Source organism: Callorhinchus milii, unplaced genomic scaffold (genome assembly GCF_018977255.1).
Source record: "Callorhinchus milii isolate IMCB2004 unplaced genomic scaffold, IMCB_Cmil_1.0 Scaffold4, whole genome shotgun sequence".
Lineage (NCBI taxonomy): Eukaryota > Metazoa > Chordata > Chondrichthyes > Chimaeriformes > Callorhinchidae > Callorhinchus > Callorhinchus milii.
In genome coordinates this window covers 18,334,088-18,350,854 of record NW_024704745.1, presented here as the reverse complement: position 1 = coordinate 18,350,854, position 16,767 = coordinate 18,334,088, and the positions used below count along the sequence as shown (strand labels likewise).

At 38.9% G+C, this 16,767-nt stretch overlaps 1 protein-coding gene across 7 annotated transcripts in view; it reads right to left on the bottom strand.

Annotated features, from left to right (window-relative positions):
* Positions 1-240: 240 nt before the first annotated feature.
* glra2 (glycine receptor, alpha 2) overlaps positions 241-16,767 on the bottom strand; it is an 81,055-nt gene continuing 64,528 nt past the window's right edge. For all 7 annotated transcript variants that reach the window (XM_007891638.2, XM_007891637.2, XM_007891639.1 and 4 more), the window contains one exon: positions 241-1,628. In XM_007891638.2, coding sequence (XP_007889829.1) covers positions 1,353-1,628 — 276 coding nt within the window. In that variant the 3' untranslated portion in view covers positions 241-1,352. The remainder of the gene's footprint in view (positions 1,629-16,767) is intronic.

Here is a 16,767-nt window from a genome sequence, read left to right as displayed (position 1 = left end):
TATGCTGATATTCTTGAATTTGATCCCTTGCTTGTTTACATTACATCATAGCATGCCTGTTCTATAAGTGCTCTGTGTGAAGAAATGAAGCTGCCACTATTGAGATTGTGACTTTCTTCCTCTAGTTTAAAAAAGAATCTCACACCAACAAAGAACATGTTAGTTACCTTTCCAGTCACAACTTGAATTTCGGAAGAATAATAAACATCAATTTATATCAGAAGTCAATCAAACAAGGAATAAATTAGAAGTGTTTAATATTCTTCGACACAATAACCTATCTAAATGCTATTGATTGCACCTATAACTAACATAAAGAGCGACACTATTAAGGTCTGCACACAGCTAAACTGAGCTACACCATTAAGGAAACAACAATTTCTTATTAAATACATTGGTGCAGGATGCACAACGAGTCATTACATTTTGGCACCTTTAGATGCATTTGAAACAAATCAACAAAAAGAGTTTTAATAAAGCCAGTGCATAGCTTTCTAACAAAAATAAAGTAAAATATAAATTAACAAGTGTATGTCATCTTACCTTATGCAATCAAATAATTTACACAACATGAAACACATAAGTTTTATACCCCAATTCAACAGTTAATGCTCTTTTTATCATTTCTGAAGTGTGAAAAATATTAAAATGTTCATCTACTAGAATATCAAAGTATATGTTTTTTTATATATGTAGAAAGAATTTTTCAAAGCACAAAATGATTTTTGGGTGATTCACTAACATCTAAATGGCCATGGAACATAGCTCAGTTGGACTTTGTTATTATATAAAGGCAGTGATTTTTTGTAAAATTTTGGTCCGCTCTAGATTCATTGTACTGGAACCATTGTAAACATACCAATCTTTGAAAAAAATGTGTGATCATCGTCTCCATTGCATATCCATAAAAACTATCACTCCCTACTTAAAAATACGAAATAGGTGCTTACTTTCACCTCATTTTAAAACTCCTTTCTCTTTTGTTTCCCCTTTCCCCCTCCCCACACCCAACCCATCCCAGCCCTCCACCCTTACCAAGATAGTACATTGTGTAATTTTGCCTCAGAGTTTGCCATAACTGGCGTGGCAAGTCGACAGTGAAAAACATCAGTCACAGGTAGACACTGGAAGAACATTTTCACCTGTCCCAAAAGACAATGCAGTATGGTCTTATTTAATGCTCTCTCATAGCTTTGCACTCTACTTTTGCCCAGTGCAAGCCCTCAGTCTTCTTTAAATCTGGGTCATCAGTCACTTAGTGAAAAACAGTCAGCAAACAATAAGACAGATAGCACAACTTATTCATGAGCAGTTTTTTTTGGCAAAAGGCAAAGCCTTCTGTGGCCGATCGTCTACTGCTGGTGCACATCCTCATGTCGTATAATTTTATACGTAATCCAGTAAAAGATGTTAAAAATGAGGAATGCTAGAGGGAAGGCAGCTCGGGCTATCATGTCAATCCTTTTTGCTCTATCGACAAATTTCTTTTTGATAGCCTCCGAATCCTTGAGTGGTGATGGAGGATTTGGAATGGGTGCTTTAACAGCTGTGCCATCCTTGACTTGAAGGCAGTGACCCATTCCATAGCCACTGAAGTTGAAGCGACTTTCCCGAACACAATCGTCATCCTGTTGGGAGGAAAAACATCATGAAAGAGGCAGAAGAGAAAGAGAAGGGATACATTTTTTTTCCCCCTGGATATAAAGTGATTGAGAGAGGAGATGATACAGGTGTTTAAAATTCTGAAAGGATTCAATAAGTTAGACATAAGTAGGATGTTTCCATGTGTTAGTGAGTCCATAACAAGAGGGCATAAATATAAGATAACCACTAGCAGATCAAAAAGAGAGTTTAAGAGAAATATCTTCAAGCAGAGGTTGGTGAGAATGTGGAACTTACTGCTGTGCTTGAAGCAGAAAGCATAAACATATTTAAGAAGAAACTTGGTGCATATATGTGGGAGAAGGGACAGAGTATGGAGTGAGGCTAGAGAGGGAGATTTGGATGGGTAGAGATTTGTGTGGAGTATAAACACCGGCATGGACTAGTACTGCCGAATAGCCAGTTTCTGTACTGTAGATTATAAATACTGAGGAAAGAATCATTGTGTGGTATCAGCTTAAAACACATCAGATTTCCACCAGCAGAGCAAATGGTATTCAACATAGCATCAGACTGGAATCTGCTGCAATCTTTTTAATAATCCTGTTTAGCGAAGACCTTAAGCAGCACAATCTGCTTCTAAACAAGTTCTAAGTAAGCAAATCGGGCATAGTTCAACCACTTGAAACCACTTGAAGGTCAGAGGCCATCGCAGTCCACCATCCCCATTTTACTTCATTACTGACTTGAAAACAATCCATTCCTAATGAACAATTAGAATTGATGAAATATCGGGCAACTAACAGGAAATGCAATCAATTCAGCATTTATTTTAAAACAAAAGGAGTGAATTCTTAGTTTAGTTCAGGGAAAAGTTGTCTTTCCTTATAATAATACTACATTCCAAAAACTGCCCAGTTGGACAATTATTGCTAATCCCTTTTGACTTTTCACTCCTTACCAATTTGCACAGCAGTGCAGTGTTTTCTAATCAACTGAAGCAAGCAATACTGTCACACCACAATTAGGCAGGCAGTACCATACTGCTTCTTCCAAATCAGTCCAGGACATCCATTTTTTTAGTGGGACGGTAATTGTTTTTTTGATGAAATAGACTTGTAAATTGACATATCTGTTAATAAAGAACTCGTAACTCCTTGGAGTGCATCGAAACTGAAAACACACTGCCCCTGTACTGCTGAGAATTATAACATAGGTTCCAATTTGGCTCCACAGCTTCATAACAGCAGGTGTTACATTGGGAATAGTCATTGCCATCTGGAGACTCTCATTTAAAATAAAAGTAATTTTATTTCCATCGATTTTTTTATGCTATTCAGGTCTATTGGAAGCAATGGTGCAAATGTAATACTGTTTTATTGATTCACATAACTTACATCATTATAAATATGGCTGGAACCTTTTAAGGTACTTTGGGGATTATGTTTGGCTTTCAAAAATTTTTACTGTAAAATAATTATCTTTTCAAAAGCTCAAACATGTTTTGGATCGTCTCACTTGGAAAACTTTCATGTCTTTATTGGAGAGAAATTCCACCCGGGAATAGGCTTTTGGGGAAAATGTCTGGTTGTGGGTAGCGCCTTTGGCGATTTTGAATTCTAATGAGAAACTCCACTAATAGCCAACATCACCAAAGGCAATGAAAGCAAGACATACTAAGTACTCAGTCACGACACTTTACTGTAAATCCTGTCAAGTGTGTTGAGATGTATATCTGACATGGAAGCCACTGTATCAAATCCAAGGATTATTTGGTCTCAATTTTTTCCTATTATACTTTCTCTTAGTATTTTGGACTATGCACATTTTGAACAAGTCTTAAATGCAGTTTTAATTTTGAAGATTTTTTATTTCTTTTAAGAACTACAAGTACTAAGAAATGCTAAGAAAAAAGTAATGCCTTGGCCCCACATAAGTCTATCTGTGATATTTAGTGACATCTGTCTGTTTCTAAAACAGATTAGATTTGGATACCAAACCAAATTCTGCTTCTGTCGAATAAACTCTGTAATCATTAATATATTGAACACAAACTCGCAGAAACATTGTGAATAGAAACTATGGCACAGGGCAGATGTAAGTGCATAATTAATTGTACAATAATACCCTTTCCTTTAACTCTTGGCATTTTCCCAAGTCCAAAAAGTATTTTATTTGAGTGATCTTCATTCTTCATTTCAGTTTGAAAATTTTATAATTGTTTTTTGCAAAGTGAAAAAAGCTGCTTTTCTGTTGACTAATACATAAAACTGTCTGATCTAGTTAAATCCATTATGGTAAATAGCAGTGTGAAGTCAGAACAACTCCCAAAACCTCCGCTGGGATCTTGATGCTGTTACCCTGTTTTCCCTGGACCTGAATCTGAAAGGATTTTGCATCTAATAAAGGGAATCTTTAAAATCTAATATTCAGAAATGACAATCTTGGCCAACACTGATAATATAATTGTTGAAACCTTACGATTGACTGCATAACTGATGTCTCCACATAAGCACCTATCTTGGAGTTTTTCAATTTGCAATTTAATGCTAATGGATTGTAAATAACAGCCATTGTCTGAGAAAGTAACTAAGAAAGTCTCATTCCCAAAGCTGTATTTATTTGAAATACAATGAATCTAACTAGAAAATAGGCTGCAGTGAAATAAACAGTCAGCTTGGAGTTCTTTCATCTAATTGCATTTGGATAGCTGAGAGAGAATTATAAAGGTAGAAAACAGTCACCAGAAACAAGTTGAGATTTATTATTATCTGAACTCAAGCACCCCTCAGATTGTGTTTCAAATGTAGCTTCTAATTTTATGTGATACCTCCAGTGTTGTAAATTAAAAAGAATTTCAATTTCAAAAGAGTTGTACCAGGGATGGCGGGATGCTGATACCAGAATAGACTGGCTAGGATGTCTTTTTTCGCAAAAGAGATGTTCACCCAATAGAGGTGTTGTTTAAAATTATAAAAGAGCTTGTCGGGTTGGTCTAAATAGGCTGTTCCCATTTGCTGGGGATTCTATAAGCAGGGAACACAAGTATAAGATAGTGACAACCTGAAATGGTGATTGAATCAGATAACATAGGAGGATTTAAGTCAGAGGAAGCTGGACTTTCACATGAGGAAGACGTAACGGAGGGATGTAAGGTATGGGATGGAGTAAGGAGTAAGTGGAGACCCAAATGGAGTATAATAATAATCCTTGCATTTGATATCATAATAATCCTCGCATTTGATATCGTGGCTTATCACGTCTTCGAGATGTCTCAAAGCGCTTCACAGAATATATTGTAAAAACAGTATATAGTATAAACCCTGGTATGACAGGTTTGACTGAATAGCCTGTTTCCATGCTCTACAATCTATGTAAATCTATGTATATCTCTACATATCTTTTGTAATTTCTAACTGGTGCAAATACTTTGCGCAGGTTATTATTTTGCATCTTGTTTCAGGAGCTGTGGAGGCTTTTAGGGCTTGCAAAACAGCAGCAGCATTTTTGTGTAGACTTTTCTACTGCCAGCATGTGAGCATTCTTATCACAGGTTGCTCCCATCTTGAGTTTTCAGATTTTTTTTTCGTGTGCAGAATACAAACACGCATGAAAATGGCTTTTAATAGTTTTAAGTAGTGCTGAAATATCTGCAAAGCTAGCAGCTAGGGGAACAGTACAAGGAGCCACAAGGGATTTTTATAATTCAAGGCCTGGAAACATAGGTAGTGATACCATAAACAATATGGTGATATGTACACATTAGTTTGCAAGATTGCATAACCGCTGTATACCGACATTAGTCATCTGGTATCCTGATGCTAAAAGTGGGATTATTTAAATGCTAATGAGTAGCACTTGGGGGAATGTCTGTTAAACAGCATTAAGAGTATAGCAGTGCTAATGATGGAAGAGCTGCCTTTGGCAGGAGTTTTGCAACATAAAGAAGGGAGGAGCCACCACCAGCTGCCGAGATACATCTACATTTCACTATAGGCATTTCAAAGGCAACAGCACCTGGTGAGCATTGTTTGGTAAGTGGTGTTCCCTGCTCTATCAGTACCTGGTAGCCACTTTGTTGCAGCAGTTGGATTGTGTTGAATAGTCATTTTCTGACTTGTTAGCTTCCTTCAAGGGCTCAAAACTGTTTATGAATGACTTATAAATCCTAATATTATAACTGCCAACTGAAACTTGATTTGCAAAAGTGTTGCATTTACACCTGTAAGTTTAAGGTAAGTTTAAGTTGATTTATGTAAAATTTCCCCCTTTTTTTTTTGCTGGGATTCCCTCTGGACCTTTCCCGGAAATCGGGTAGGAGCAAAAAAGGTTGCAAGTTAAGAAGAAGTGTACAAGTGACGTTCTATGTTCCCACTGTTACAAGCTTCAGAATCGACCCTGCAATGTAAGGAGAGAGGGGAGAAATTCCAACTGGGACTAGAGTAGACAAGATCTGAAGATAGGCAAGCAGGGGTCAAGGAAGAGGATTTAAACTAACTGCTGCCATAATGTTGCATTTCTATCATTAAATGTTAGATCATTGTCAACGGTGTTACCTAGATTGCATTCAGGACCTCTCCAACTACAAGAAATTATAAAGCCCACAGTACAAGGAGCCACATCAGAACTGCACAGATACCCTGAGTCTACTTGGCTCATTCTATTTGTAGAGTCTCTCAATAATAGCAGAATCACTGAGTTGGAACTCTGTGGTGGATGTATAATGAACCACTTCACAATATCCGCAGCATCTTTAATGCTGCTACAATCAATTATAAATGGTTCTGATAGCGTACACACAGAGAGAATTTCTACTGATCATGGAGTCAATAACAAGAGGGCATAAATTGAGGATTATCACCAGATGAAAATGGGGGAGGTTAGTAGGCTATTTTTTACACAGATGGTCATTGTATTTCCTTTGCTACAAAGGGCTGCTGATGTTGAATTTGTAACATTATTCCAAAAGAAATTGAATTGGGTAAATACTTGAAAAAAAACTTTAAAGGTTATTGGGAAAAAGCAGGAAAATAGTTTCATTGAGGGAGCTAAAAACCTCAAAGTCACGAGAGACCAAATGGCCTTCTTCTTGTCTCATAAACTTTCCATGTTTCTATAAATTCCTTGTTCTTCAGACGTTTATTTTCCTGAAACAGTAAAGGCTGAGCTATGCATGGCCCAGGGATTCTATATGTTGTGATTTGATTTGTTTTGAAGGGAATCTTGAATTTAAAGTTAACTAAGTCGTTTAAAATCTGAAAGAGCTCACAAGACGATCACCAATCAAATGGGCTCTTCCGCCCATTTTATCTCATCCTTCCAGAATGGCCTTGACATATTTGAAAGTATTTTTCTGGGTTTAGTTTCTCTATCCCTTTTAACATCTTATATGTCACTGAAACAATCCCTCTGTTCAAGAATGTTTAATCCTACATGAAACATTTCACCATGTTTATTCTTAGGTGAGACATCCCACTGTGTTTGTTCCTATGTGAGCCATCTCACCGTGTTTGTTCCAATGTGAGACGCACCACCGTGTTTATTCCTATGTAGGACATCTAATCATGATTATAGACCTGCACTCACATATCCAGTAACATAGTAACATTATTTTTCACTGATCTCTCATCTATATCCTGACGATAGTATTAACTACTCCATCCACTTCTGATCAGCAGAGTAGCACCAGGGAATTGGCCTAAACTCAACTGGGTAAAGCTGTCTCACATGTCACATAATAAGTTGCCTATAGATACTCCCTAATAACCAATGCTGCCCCACGTTTGAAAGAACAATTCTGAGTGCCAGTCGGTACACTCCAGTTGGCAGGAATATGAGCGTCTTGTTTAATAAGACTTTCGTGCCAACAGCATTGAATGTAACAAGAGCAAAAGCTGTATCACTTTGATTAGAATTTGTCCTCTTACCTGAACTCCATTGTTTTTTGACTTGAACTTAGTTAATCCTTATCTGAACCAGCAGCAGTTTCTGATTAATGCATCAAAGATTTACAGGGAAATAGGAACCCAAGTATCAAACCAGTGGGTACAAAATTCTTTACTATAAAACATTTTTAGTCAGTATTATGGAAAGGATCCTTAGGGGAAAACTTCTGTAAAGAGAATTCACCTTTGAGTTCTTGTAAACACTGCAGCAAGCTTGCGTTACCTTTTTACCTGGTTCATGTTTTCCTCACTGTATGACTGCTTTCAATTTGGGTCAAAATGAATTGTACTGAATGCAATCCCTCAGGGTTTACATTGAGGGCTGCCCCCAAATCACTTGATAGACTGAGAAGTATTGCATTGCGTGCTCTTACCTACTGGTCCTGATTAAATCTAGTCATAGAGTTCCATCAGGCTTGTTACATTAGCTAATGCCAATCTCAATCGGTGCAGCTCACATTTACATTAACAACAAGATTTTATGTCAAAGTGCAATTGGGGTAAATAACTGTTGATCTGCCATCTACATCCTCACTGTAATTAACTCTTTATCCCCACCATCACCCATCAGGCCCCATACAGACTTCACCGTCTCCCAATTAATTGATTTCATGGTCCTTAGCCTTGTCTATAAATGCTTTCTATGGCACCTCCCTATCTCTCTGGTCTTCTCCTATCCCACTCTTCTGTTTACTACCTCCACTCAGCAAACTGGGGCTTGCTGCATGTCTCTTGGCATATCCTGACTGGTGCCCAAGCCTTTAAGAATTATGCCCTAACCTCCAGAACTCCTACCTCCGTCTTGCCCCAAATCATACCTAAATATCTGCCTCTTCAACTGTGTCAATGGTTAGTAACCCCTACTCATTTGCTTGGCACCCGATGCCAACCGTATGAAGTGCTTTGAGATGTTATCAAATGTGAGGAACAATACATTAATTCCAAGTTATAATAATAATAATCCTTGCATTTGATATAGTGCATGTATGAGACGTCTCAAAGCGCTTCAGAGTATACTATGAAGTGAATTGACTGTATATTTTGTGGGCTAAACCCAGCAGCCAATTGTGCACAGCAGTATCCCACAGACAGTCATGGATTGAAGTGACCAAATTATTATTTTTTTTAGTTGCCTTAGTATAATTCATCTACAGAAATCATGGTCTGAAAGCTAAATAATTCTGTCAATAATGTCCCTGAAGAGTCCCTTGGCAGAAGCAGCATTTATTCCCTCCCTACCCCTCTGCTCCAAATAAGATAAAGCTCTTTTGGGGCTTTAAAATAAGAGTGGATCGCCAGAGGATTCACAAATTGCACATCAGTTGCTAACAGGGAATCGTGTCAGTAACAACAGCACATTATAGCTAATTTGTAGGATTCCTGATCTGGAACTGGAAATAGATTTAGAATAACAATATATTCTGTGGAGCACTTTGAGACGTCTCAATGACATGACATGGCGCTCTATCAAATGCAAGGATTATTATTATTATAGATTGCAGAGACCTCATGAGTGTGCATGACTTCCTGCTGATCATTGGCAAGATTTTGTGATAGTGACTCTGAGTCACAGTTCGTTAATCTTTTTGTGAAATGCCCCTTTTTAGACCACATTAATTTTCTCCTTGGAGTCAATAATATTCCCACTTCTGCTTATTTTTAAAGATTCTTGGATCAAATAACATTTCTATGGTCTCCCCTGATGGCAAGAATTATTACTTTATCTTCTGACATTGCTCCAATAAGGGTAAGATTTTCTCTTTACTTCACCAAATATATAAGGACAGCAGGTAAAATAAAGAATAAAGGCCTTGCATTTTTATAGTACCTTAACACCCTGAAACATTTCAGAGTAATTAATTTCTGTTCTGTAGTCAAACGTGCAAGCCAATAATCTAGAGGATTGTTGGCCAGGACATCAGGAGAAACGCCTTTCTCTTTAGAAAATGTGCAGCTCAATCTGAACAGGCAAACAGGACCTCAGTTTAACATCGTATCTGGTGTATCCAAGAGTGGAATGCTACCCCAGTATTGCATTGGGGTGTCAGCCTGGACTATGAGATCAGTTCCTGATGTGGGGTTTGAATCCACAACCTTCTGATCAAGAGGTAAGACCACCATCAACTGAAGTTTTAATGAAAAAACTCCGACCAACTCCGCCAAGCTACCGGGAAGAGAAAATGCACTCCTGAGGCAACAAAGTAGATTTAGCTAATATTTCTCACAATTATCAAATAAATGTGAACCTCACTAGAGATGAGAAATTCTAAACAGAAGCTTCGTGCCTCATCCTCATCCTGCACTTTTCGTGGCGAGTTGCCACAGTTAAAAATGCTGCATGATTTCTGATTGAAAAGTGTGATCCAAAAGTAAATTGTACTGGAAACACGCTGTGCGATTACAGTGAGGAAGGAGGTAGTTTCAGGGGTATATTGAATCACACTCCTGCACAGACACAGTGGGTGCAAATCAATTCAAACTTTAAATGGCCCCTTAAATTTTTGTGCAACAAGAGCTTTGCAGAGACCATTTCTAATACTATTAAGAAGTCAATCATACAACAGATAAATATTGTTGCATTTTGATATTGCGCCTTATCGCGTTTTCGAGACATCTCAAAGCGCTTCACAGAGTATACTATAAAGTGAATTGACTGTATATTTTGTCGGCGAAAGATGTTTGATATTGGACCTTTGACTTTAATGGAGCAAAATAATCTACAGCCCCGGAGAATGAGATTAGGATTAGAAAGTTTAAATCAGACTCCTTTTCGTTTTAAAGTTTTTAAAATTCCATAGATTGCAGTGAGAAGGGAGGACTGAGTGTTCAAATTGCAGCAACTTGCACTTATATAATGTCCTTAAAGAGTTGGAACAAGAAATCATGCGATGAGTCCTGGATTTGACATAGTGAGACTAGAGGGAGGAAGAAGCATGTGGAAAGTGTATTTATACTTTGGGAGGAACAGGAGAGGAAAATGTGGAGGGCTATTGTCTTTAATACCATCAGTAAAACCGCGAAAGACAAGAAAAGCTGTCATGGAAATTGATATTGCACCTTTCACATCAGAAGGACATATCAAAGGGCTTTGAAGGATTTCACTGAAAGTGGTTTAACTGTATTTTTGTGATAAATTAGACATAAGAAGAACTTTGTCACTTGAGGAGTGTGACATGTGGGAGCTGATGAAAGGCAGTCTGACCCTGGGCGACCACATCTGTAGAAGATGTCTGCAACTGAGGCAGCTCCAGCTCAGAGTGGCTGAGCTGGAGTCTGAGGTGCAGACACTACGGAGTATCAGAGACAGTGAGTGCTTCCTGGATGGCTACATTCTGGAGCCAGTCACTCCGCTGAGGGAATATACACTCAACATTGATTATGGTCGGGATAGGTCAATGGACAGTCAGGAGGTCAGGGGGACAACGGAAAGAGTGGTAGTAAATCCAGCATTAACCTTGAACAACAGGTATGAGATCCTTGGAACTTGTATCGACAAGGAAGCCGGTGAGGTGGAAGGAAAAACTACCTCTAACACTGGGGCAAAAGAGCGGATGGTTGTCGTCATTGGGGATGAGACTATTAGACAGACAGACACAATCATCTGCAACCCCAACCAGAAGACCAGAAGGCTTTGCTGCCTCCCTGGGGCCGGGGTGAAGGATGTCTCGCCAGGGCTAGAGGATAATTTAAAATATGAGGGCAAGGATCCATTGGTGGTACTTCACATAGGTACCAATGACATCGGTAGAGTAGGCCTGAGAAGAGAATTCGAAGAGCTGGGGTCCAAATTGAAGTCGAGATCATCGAAGGTGGTAATATCAGGACTACTGCCTGTACCATACGAAAATTGGTACAGGAACAAACAAATTAAGGACTTGAACGCATGGCTAAAAGAGTGGTGCGGAACTCAGGGGTTTCTTTTTATGTGCCATTGGCACGAGTATTGGGGGAAAAGAGAGCTCTTTCAGAGAAAAGGGCTGCATTTAAATCATGTTGGGACAAATGTCCTAGCTAAACGAATTAACAGGGAAATAAATAGGAATTTAAACTAAAGGGGGGGAATATATAGGTAAGAGAAACCATAAGTTAGCATTAGAAAAAGTAAAGATGACAGTGCAGAATAGCATGCCAGATAATAGGAATATGTTAACTAGGGTTAAGAAGCTTGGCAAAGCAGATAAGGAATCAGAGAGTAGAGGAAATGGTAGGAAATTAAAAATGTCATATCTGAATGCGCGAAGCATTCAGAATAAAACTGATGAATTAAAAGCACAGATAGACACATATGGGTACGATCTAGTAGCCATCACTGAAACATGGTTACAAGGAGATCTAGGGTGGGAGTTAAATATTCCAGGGTTCTCAATTTACAGTAAAGATAGGCACTGTGGGAAAAGGAGTGGGGGGGGGGGGGGGGTAGCCCTGTTAATTAGGGATGAAATAAAAGCAGTGGAGAGGAAGGATCTGAAATCCGATGACCAGGAGGTCGAGACAATATGGGTGGAAATAAAAAATAATAAAGGGCAGAAAATATTAATGGGAGTGGTTTATAGACCCCCAAACAGTGATCACAATATAGCACAGGGTATCAATCAAGAAATCAGTGGAGCATGTAGGAAAGGTAAAGCGATAATAGTGGGTGATTTCAATCTCCACATAGATTGGGAAAACCAAATCGGCAAAAGTAGGTCAGAAGAAGAGTTCATTGAGTGTATGAGAGATAACTTTCTAGAGCAGCCGAGGAACCAACTAGGGGACAGGCCATCCTAGACCTTGTTTTGTGTAACGAAACAGGGCTAGTTGGCAGTGTAGGTATTAAGAATCCTCTAGGGCAGAGTGATCACAATATGATTGAATTCTGCATTAAGTTAGAGAGGGATATAGTTAAATCCGAGGCAAGTATTCTGAATTTAAATAGGGCTAATTTTGTAGGTATGAGGAAAGATTTAGGTAAAATAGACTGGAGAATAAGATTAAGAGGTAAAAATGTAGACCAACAGTGGCAAATATTTAAGGATGTAGTGCAAAATTCTCAGCGGTCGCATATTCCCTTGCGGAATAAGAGTACCACAGGGAAAGCAATTCATCCGTGGCTAACTAGAGCAGTTAGGGAAAGCATCAAATTAAAAGAAAAGGCTTATAAAACTGCCAAGAAAAGCAGCAAATCTGAAGATTGGGAGAGTTTTAGAAACCAGCAAAATAAAACTAAAAAACTCATTAAGAGCGAGAAAAAGGAGTATGAGGGTAAGCTAGCTAGGAACATTAAGTCTGATTGTAAAAGTTTTTACAAATACATTAAGAGGAATAGGCTAGTGAGGGTAAATGTAGGTCCACTTCAGTCAGAGACGGGAGAAGTTGTAATGGGGGATAAGGACATGGCAGAGTCCCTAAATGGGTACTTTGCATCTGTCTTCACCCTAGAAGACACAACAAGTCTGCCAATAATAGAGATGCACCAAGGGATAAGGACAGGGAGCAACTTAGGGAAATTTTCATTAGTAGAGAATTGGTGCTAGGGAAACTGTTAGCACTAAAAAGTGACAAATCCCCTGGTCCGGATGGCTTGCATCCCAGGGTTTTAAAAGAGGTAGCTTATGAGATAGTGGAGGCCTTGTGTCTGATCTTCCAAAATTCCTTGGATTCTGGAACAGTCCCCATGGATTGGAAGATCGCAAATGTCACACCACTATTTAAAAAAGGTGGAAAGGAAAAGATGGGGAACTATAGGCCAGTTAGTCTCACATCAGTGATAGGAAAATTTTTAGAATCATTGATTAAGGATGTGGTAGTGCGGTATTTAGGGAGCACAATATAATTAGGCCAAGTCAACATGGCTTTACAAAAGGGAAGTCATGTTTGACAAATCTCATAGAGTTTTTTGAGGATATTTCCAGTAAACTAGATAAGGGTGAATCAGTGGATGTGGTCTATTTGGACTTCCAGAAGGCATTCGATAAGGTGCCGCATAAAAGGTTAGTCCAAAAGATAAGGGCCCATGGAATTGGGGGGAGCATATTAACGTGGATTGGGGAATGGTTAACGGGTAGGAAACAAAGAGTAGGGATAAACGGGTCCTTTTCAGATTGGCGGGATGTGACTAGTGGAGTGCCACAAGGATCAGTCCTTGGGCCTCAGCTATTTACCATCTACATCAACGATCTAGATGAGGACATCGAAGTTAATATATCTAAATTCACGGATGACACAAAACTAGGAGGAAGTGTCAACACAGAGGACGACATTAAAAAAATGCAGCGCGACATAGATAGGTTAGGTGATTGGGCAGGTAGGTGGCAGATGAAGTATAATGTAGGGAAGTGCGAAGTCATCCACCTAGGTAGCAAAAACAGTAGAGCGGGTTATTTTTTAGAAGGGGAGAGATTGGAATGTGTTAGCGTCCAGAGGGACTTGGGTGTCCTTGTACACCAATCACAGAAAGTTAGTCTGCAGGTGCAGCAGCAATTAGGAAGGCGAACGGTATGTTAGCATTCATTATGAAAGGATTAGAGTATAAGAGTAGGGAAGTCTTGCTGCAACTGTATAGGGCCCTGGTGAGACCACACCTGGAATACTGTGTGCAGTTTTGGTCTCCTTATTTAAGGAAGGATGTACTTGCCTTGGAGGGGTTGCAGCGTAGATTTACTAGGTTAGTACCAGGGATGAAGGGGATGAGTTACGAGGATAGGCTGACCAATTTGGGCCTATATTCTCTAGAATATAGAAGAATTAGAGGGGATCTTATAGAAACCAATAAGATCATCAAAGGGCATGATAGAGTAGATAGTGGGAGATTGTTTCCCCTGGTTGGAGAAACTAAAACCAGGGGTCACAACCTTAAAATCAGAGGCCAGCCCTTTCGCACTGAGTTGAGGAAGAACTTCTTCACTCAAAGGGTGGTGAATGTATGGAACTCACTACCCCAAAGGGCTGTTGACGCTCAGTCCTTGAACATATTCAAGACTGAGATAGATATATTTCTTATTGCAAAAGGGATTAAGGGATATGGGGATAAGGCAGGGTTAGGTTATTAGCTGGAGTTAGGTTAGAAGATCAGCCATGATTGAATGGTGGGGCAGGCTCGATGAGCTGAATGGCCTACTCCTGCTCCTGCATGTTATGTTATGTTATGTTTGTGGATGAGTCGATAATAAGGGCACATGAATATAAAATGACTTATTTGACTACCAGATCTAAAAGAAAGTTTAAGAAGAACTTTTTTTTTTACACAGAGGGTGATGAGAATGCCAGAATATGTGGATGAAGTAAAAAACATTTATGAGGAAATTTGATACGTACATGTGGGAGAAAAGAATAGAAACGTATAGGGGAGACAAGGGAGGGGAGGTTAGTATAGATGGAGGTTCATGGGGAATATAAACACTGGCATAGACTATTTGGACTGAAAGTTCTATTTCTATTGTTGTGCAATCTATGTAATCCTACATAAAATATTTTCAGCACCCTAAGAAAAGGTATAAAGATTAATGCTTCAGCCATTGCACTCTAAGAGGAAAGAAGTGTGTGCTCCAGATAAAATTGATGAATGTAGAAAAGAAGCATTGGCATAAAAGTGGATAAGGTTAGATGATCAATGAAGGAGATCACTGAAGTGGAGAATGAACAAATTGGGAGACAGAACAGAGCAATTGGGAATTCCTTCAGTTAATGAAAAAGGTTAGAGTGAAGTCAAAGTCAAAGGCTGAACCATTAACAACAGTTGATAGCTATGAGCATAAATTTGGTGAAAAGTCCTAAAATGGTAACTTGTTCAGAAATGAAGGGGTGTCAAAGCTTGATAATGACTTTAAATTTCAAGAAAATGAAAAATAAATCACCAAAATGTTCAAGAGCAGAGTTTCAGAGATGGGGAAATAGGTAGGAAGCTCCCCACTGGAGCCTAAATTCCTTATCACATATTAGCCAAGGCATTGGATAATTTGAGAGTTAATGATTATTTCAATGGATGACTTCAGGTGTTAGCCTCATAATCATAGTCTAGGCTAATGCTCAATGTAGTGCTGGAGGTTCCGTCCTTGAGATTCGACATTAAACTGAGGTCCTTTCTGCAAGTTCAGGCAATATTCAAAAAGAGAAAGGAGTTTAACCCGGTGTGCTGGGTAACAATCCCCCAAATAAAAGTCACTTGCTCCATAGCTGTTTGTGTGACATCTCTGTGAGCAAATTGGCTGCTGCATCTATCCACCTAATACTCACAGTCATACCACTTGTGCATCCCATGAAGTGCTTTGAGGCACCTCAATGACATGATAAGGTACTATATCAAATGCAAGGATTATTATGAAAACAAAAACAGAAGTCACTAGGAACTCTGATGAAGGGTCGTGGACCCAAAACGTTGACTTTCTTTTCTTTCTCTATAGATGCTGCCTGACCGGCTGAGTGTTCCCAGCGACTTCTGTTTTTGTTTTGGATTTCCAGCATCTGCAGTATTTTGAGTTTTGCAAGGATTATTATTCTTATTATCAACAGGTAATTAGATCTCAAAATCGAAAAACAAGTGTCTATGACTTGGGGGGATGCAGCATTCGATATTCTAACCTGTGATATTATCGCCTGATATTATTCCCCCCTGCCCTATGTTTGACAGTTTGAAACAGAAATAAAAAAAAACTTTTCTGAAATCAACCAAGGTTAGTTAACTAGCAGTGAATAAGACATTCACAGATGTTGACATATAGCAGCCTTTCAGCCTCTGGTGATCTGATCATATGATATCTGAGCCTGCTTTCATTCTCTTCAATACAGTACAATTTTTTGTTCTTTGAAATCCATTGATTTCTCAAAACATTCAGGCATCCAACAGTCATTTATTTGTTTCAGACACTCCTGTTTTTTATTTTTGCTGCATTACAACAAGCTACTTGTTTTGGATCCATAAAATGATGTACCAGCCGTGTAATAATGGGTCTGTGAAAAAAAATTGCTGGTAGTCCACGACTGGGTTGTCAGGTCGCTGCTATTTCCAGTGACCGGCCTGCTGGAAATGACTACCACATTTGTCTACAAAACACACAGTCACTCCACTTTACAGTAAATAATAATAATCCTTGCGATTGATATAGTGCTTTATCACATCGTTGAGACTTCTTAAAGTACTTCAGAGAATTTACTGTAAAGTGGATTGACTGTGTATTTTGTGTGTGAAATGCAACTAGTGAATTGCGCACAGCAGTGGCACACAGTCATGGATTGAGTGACT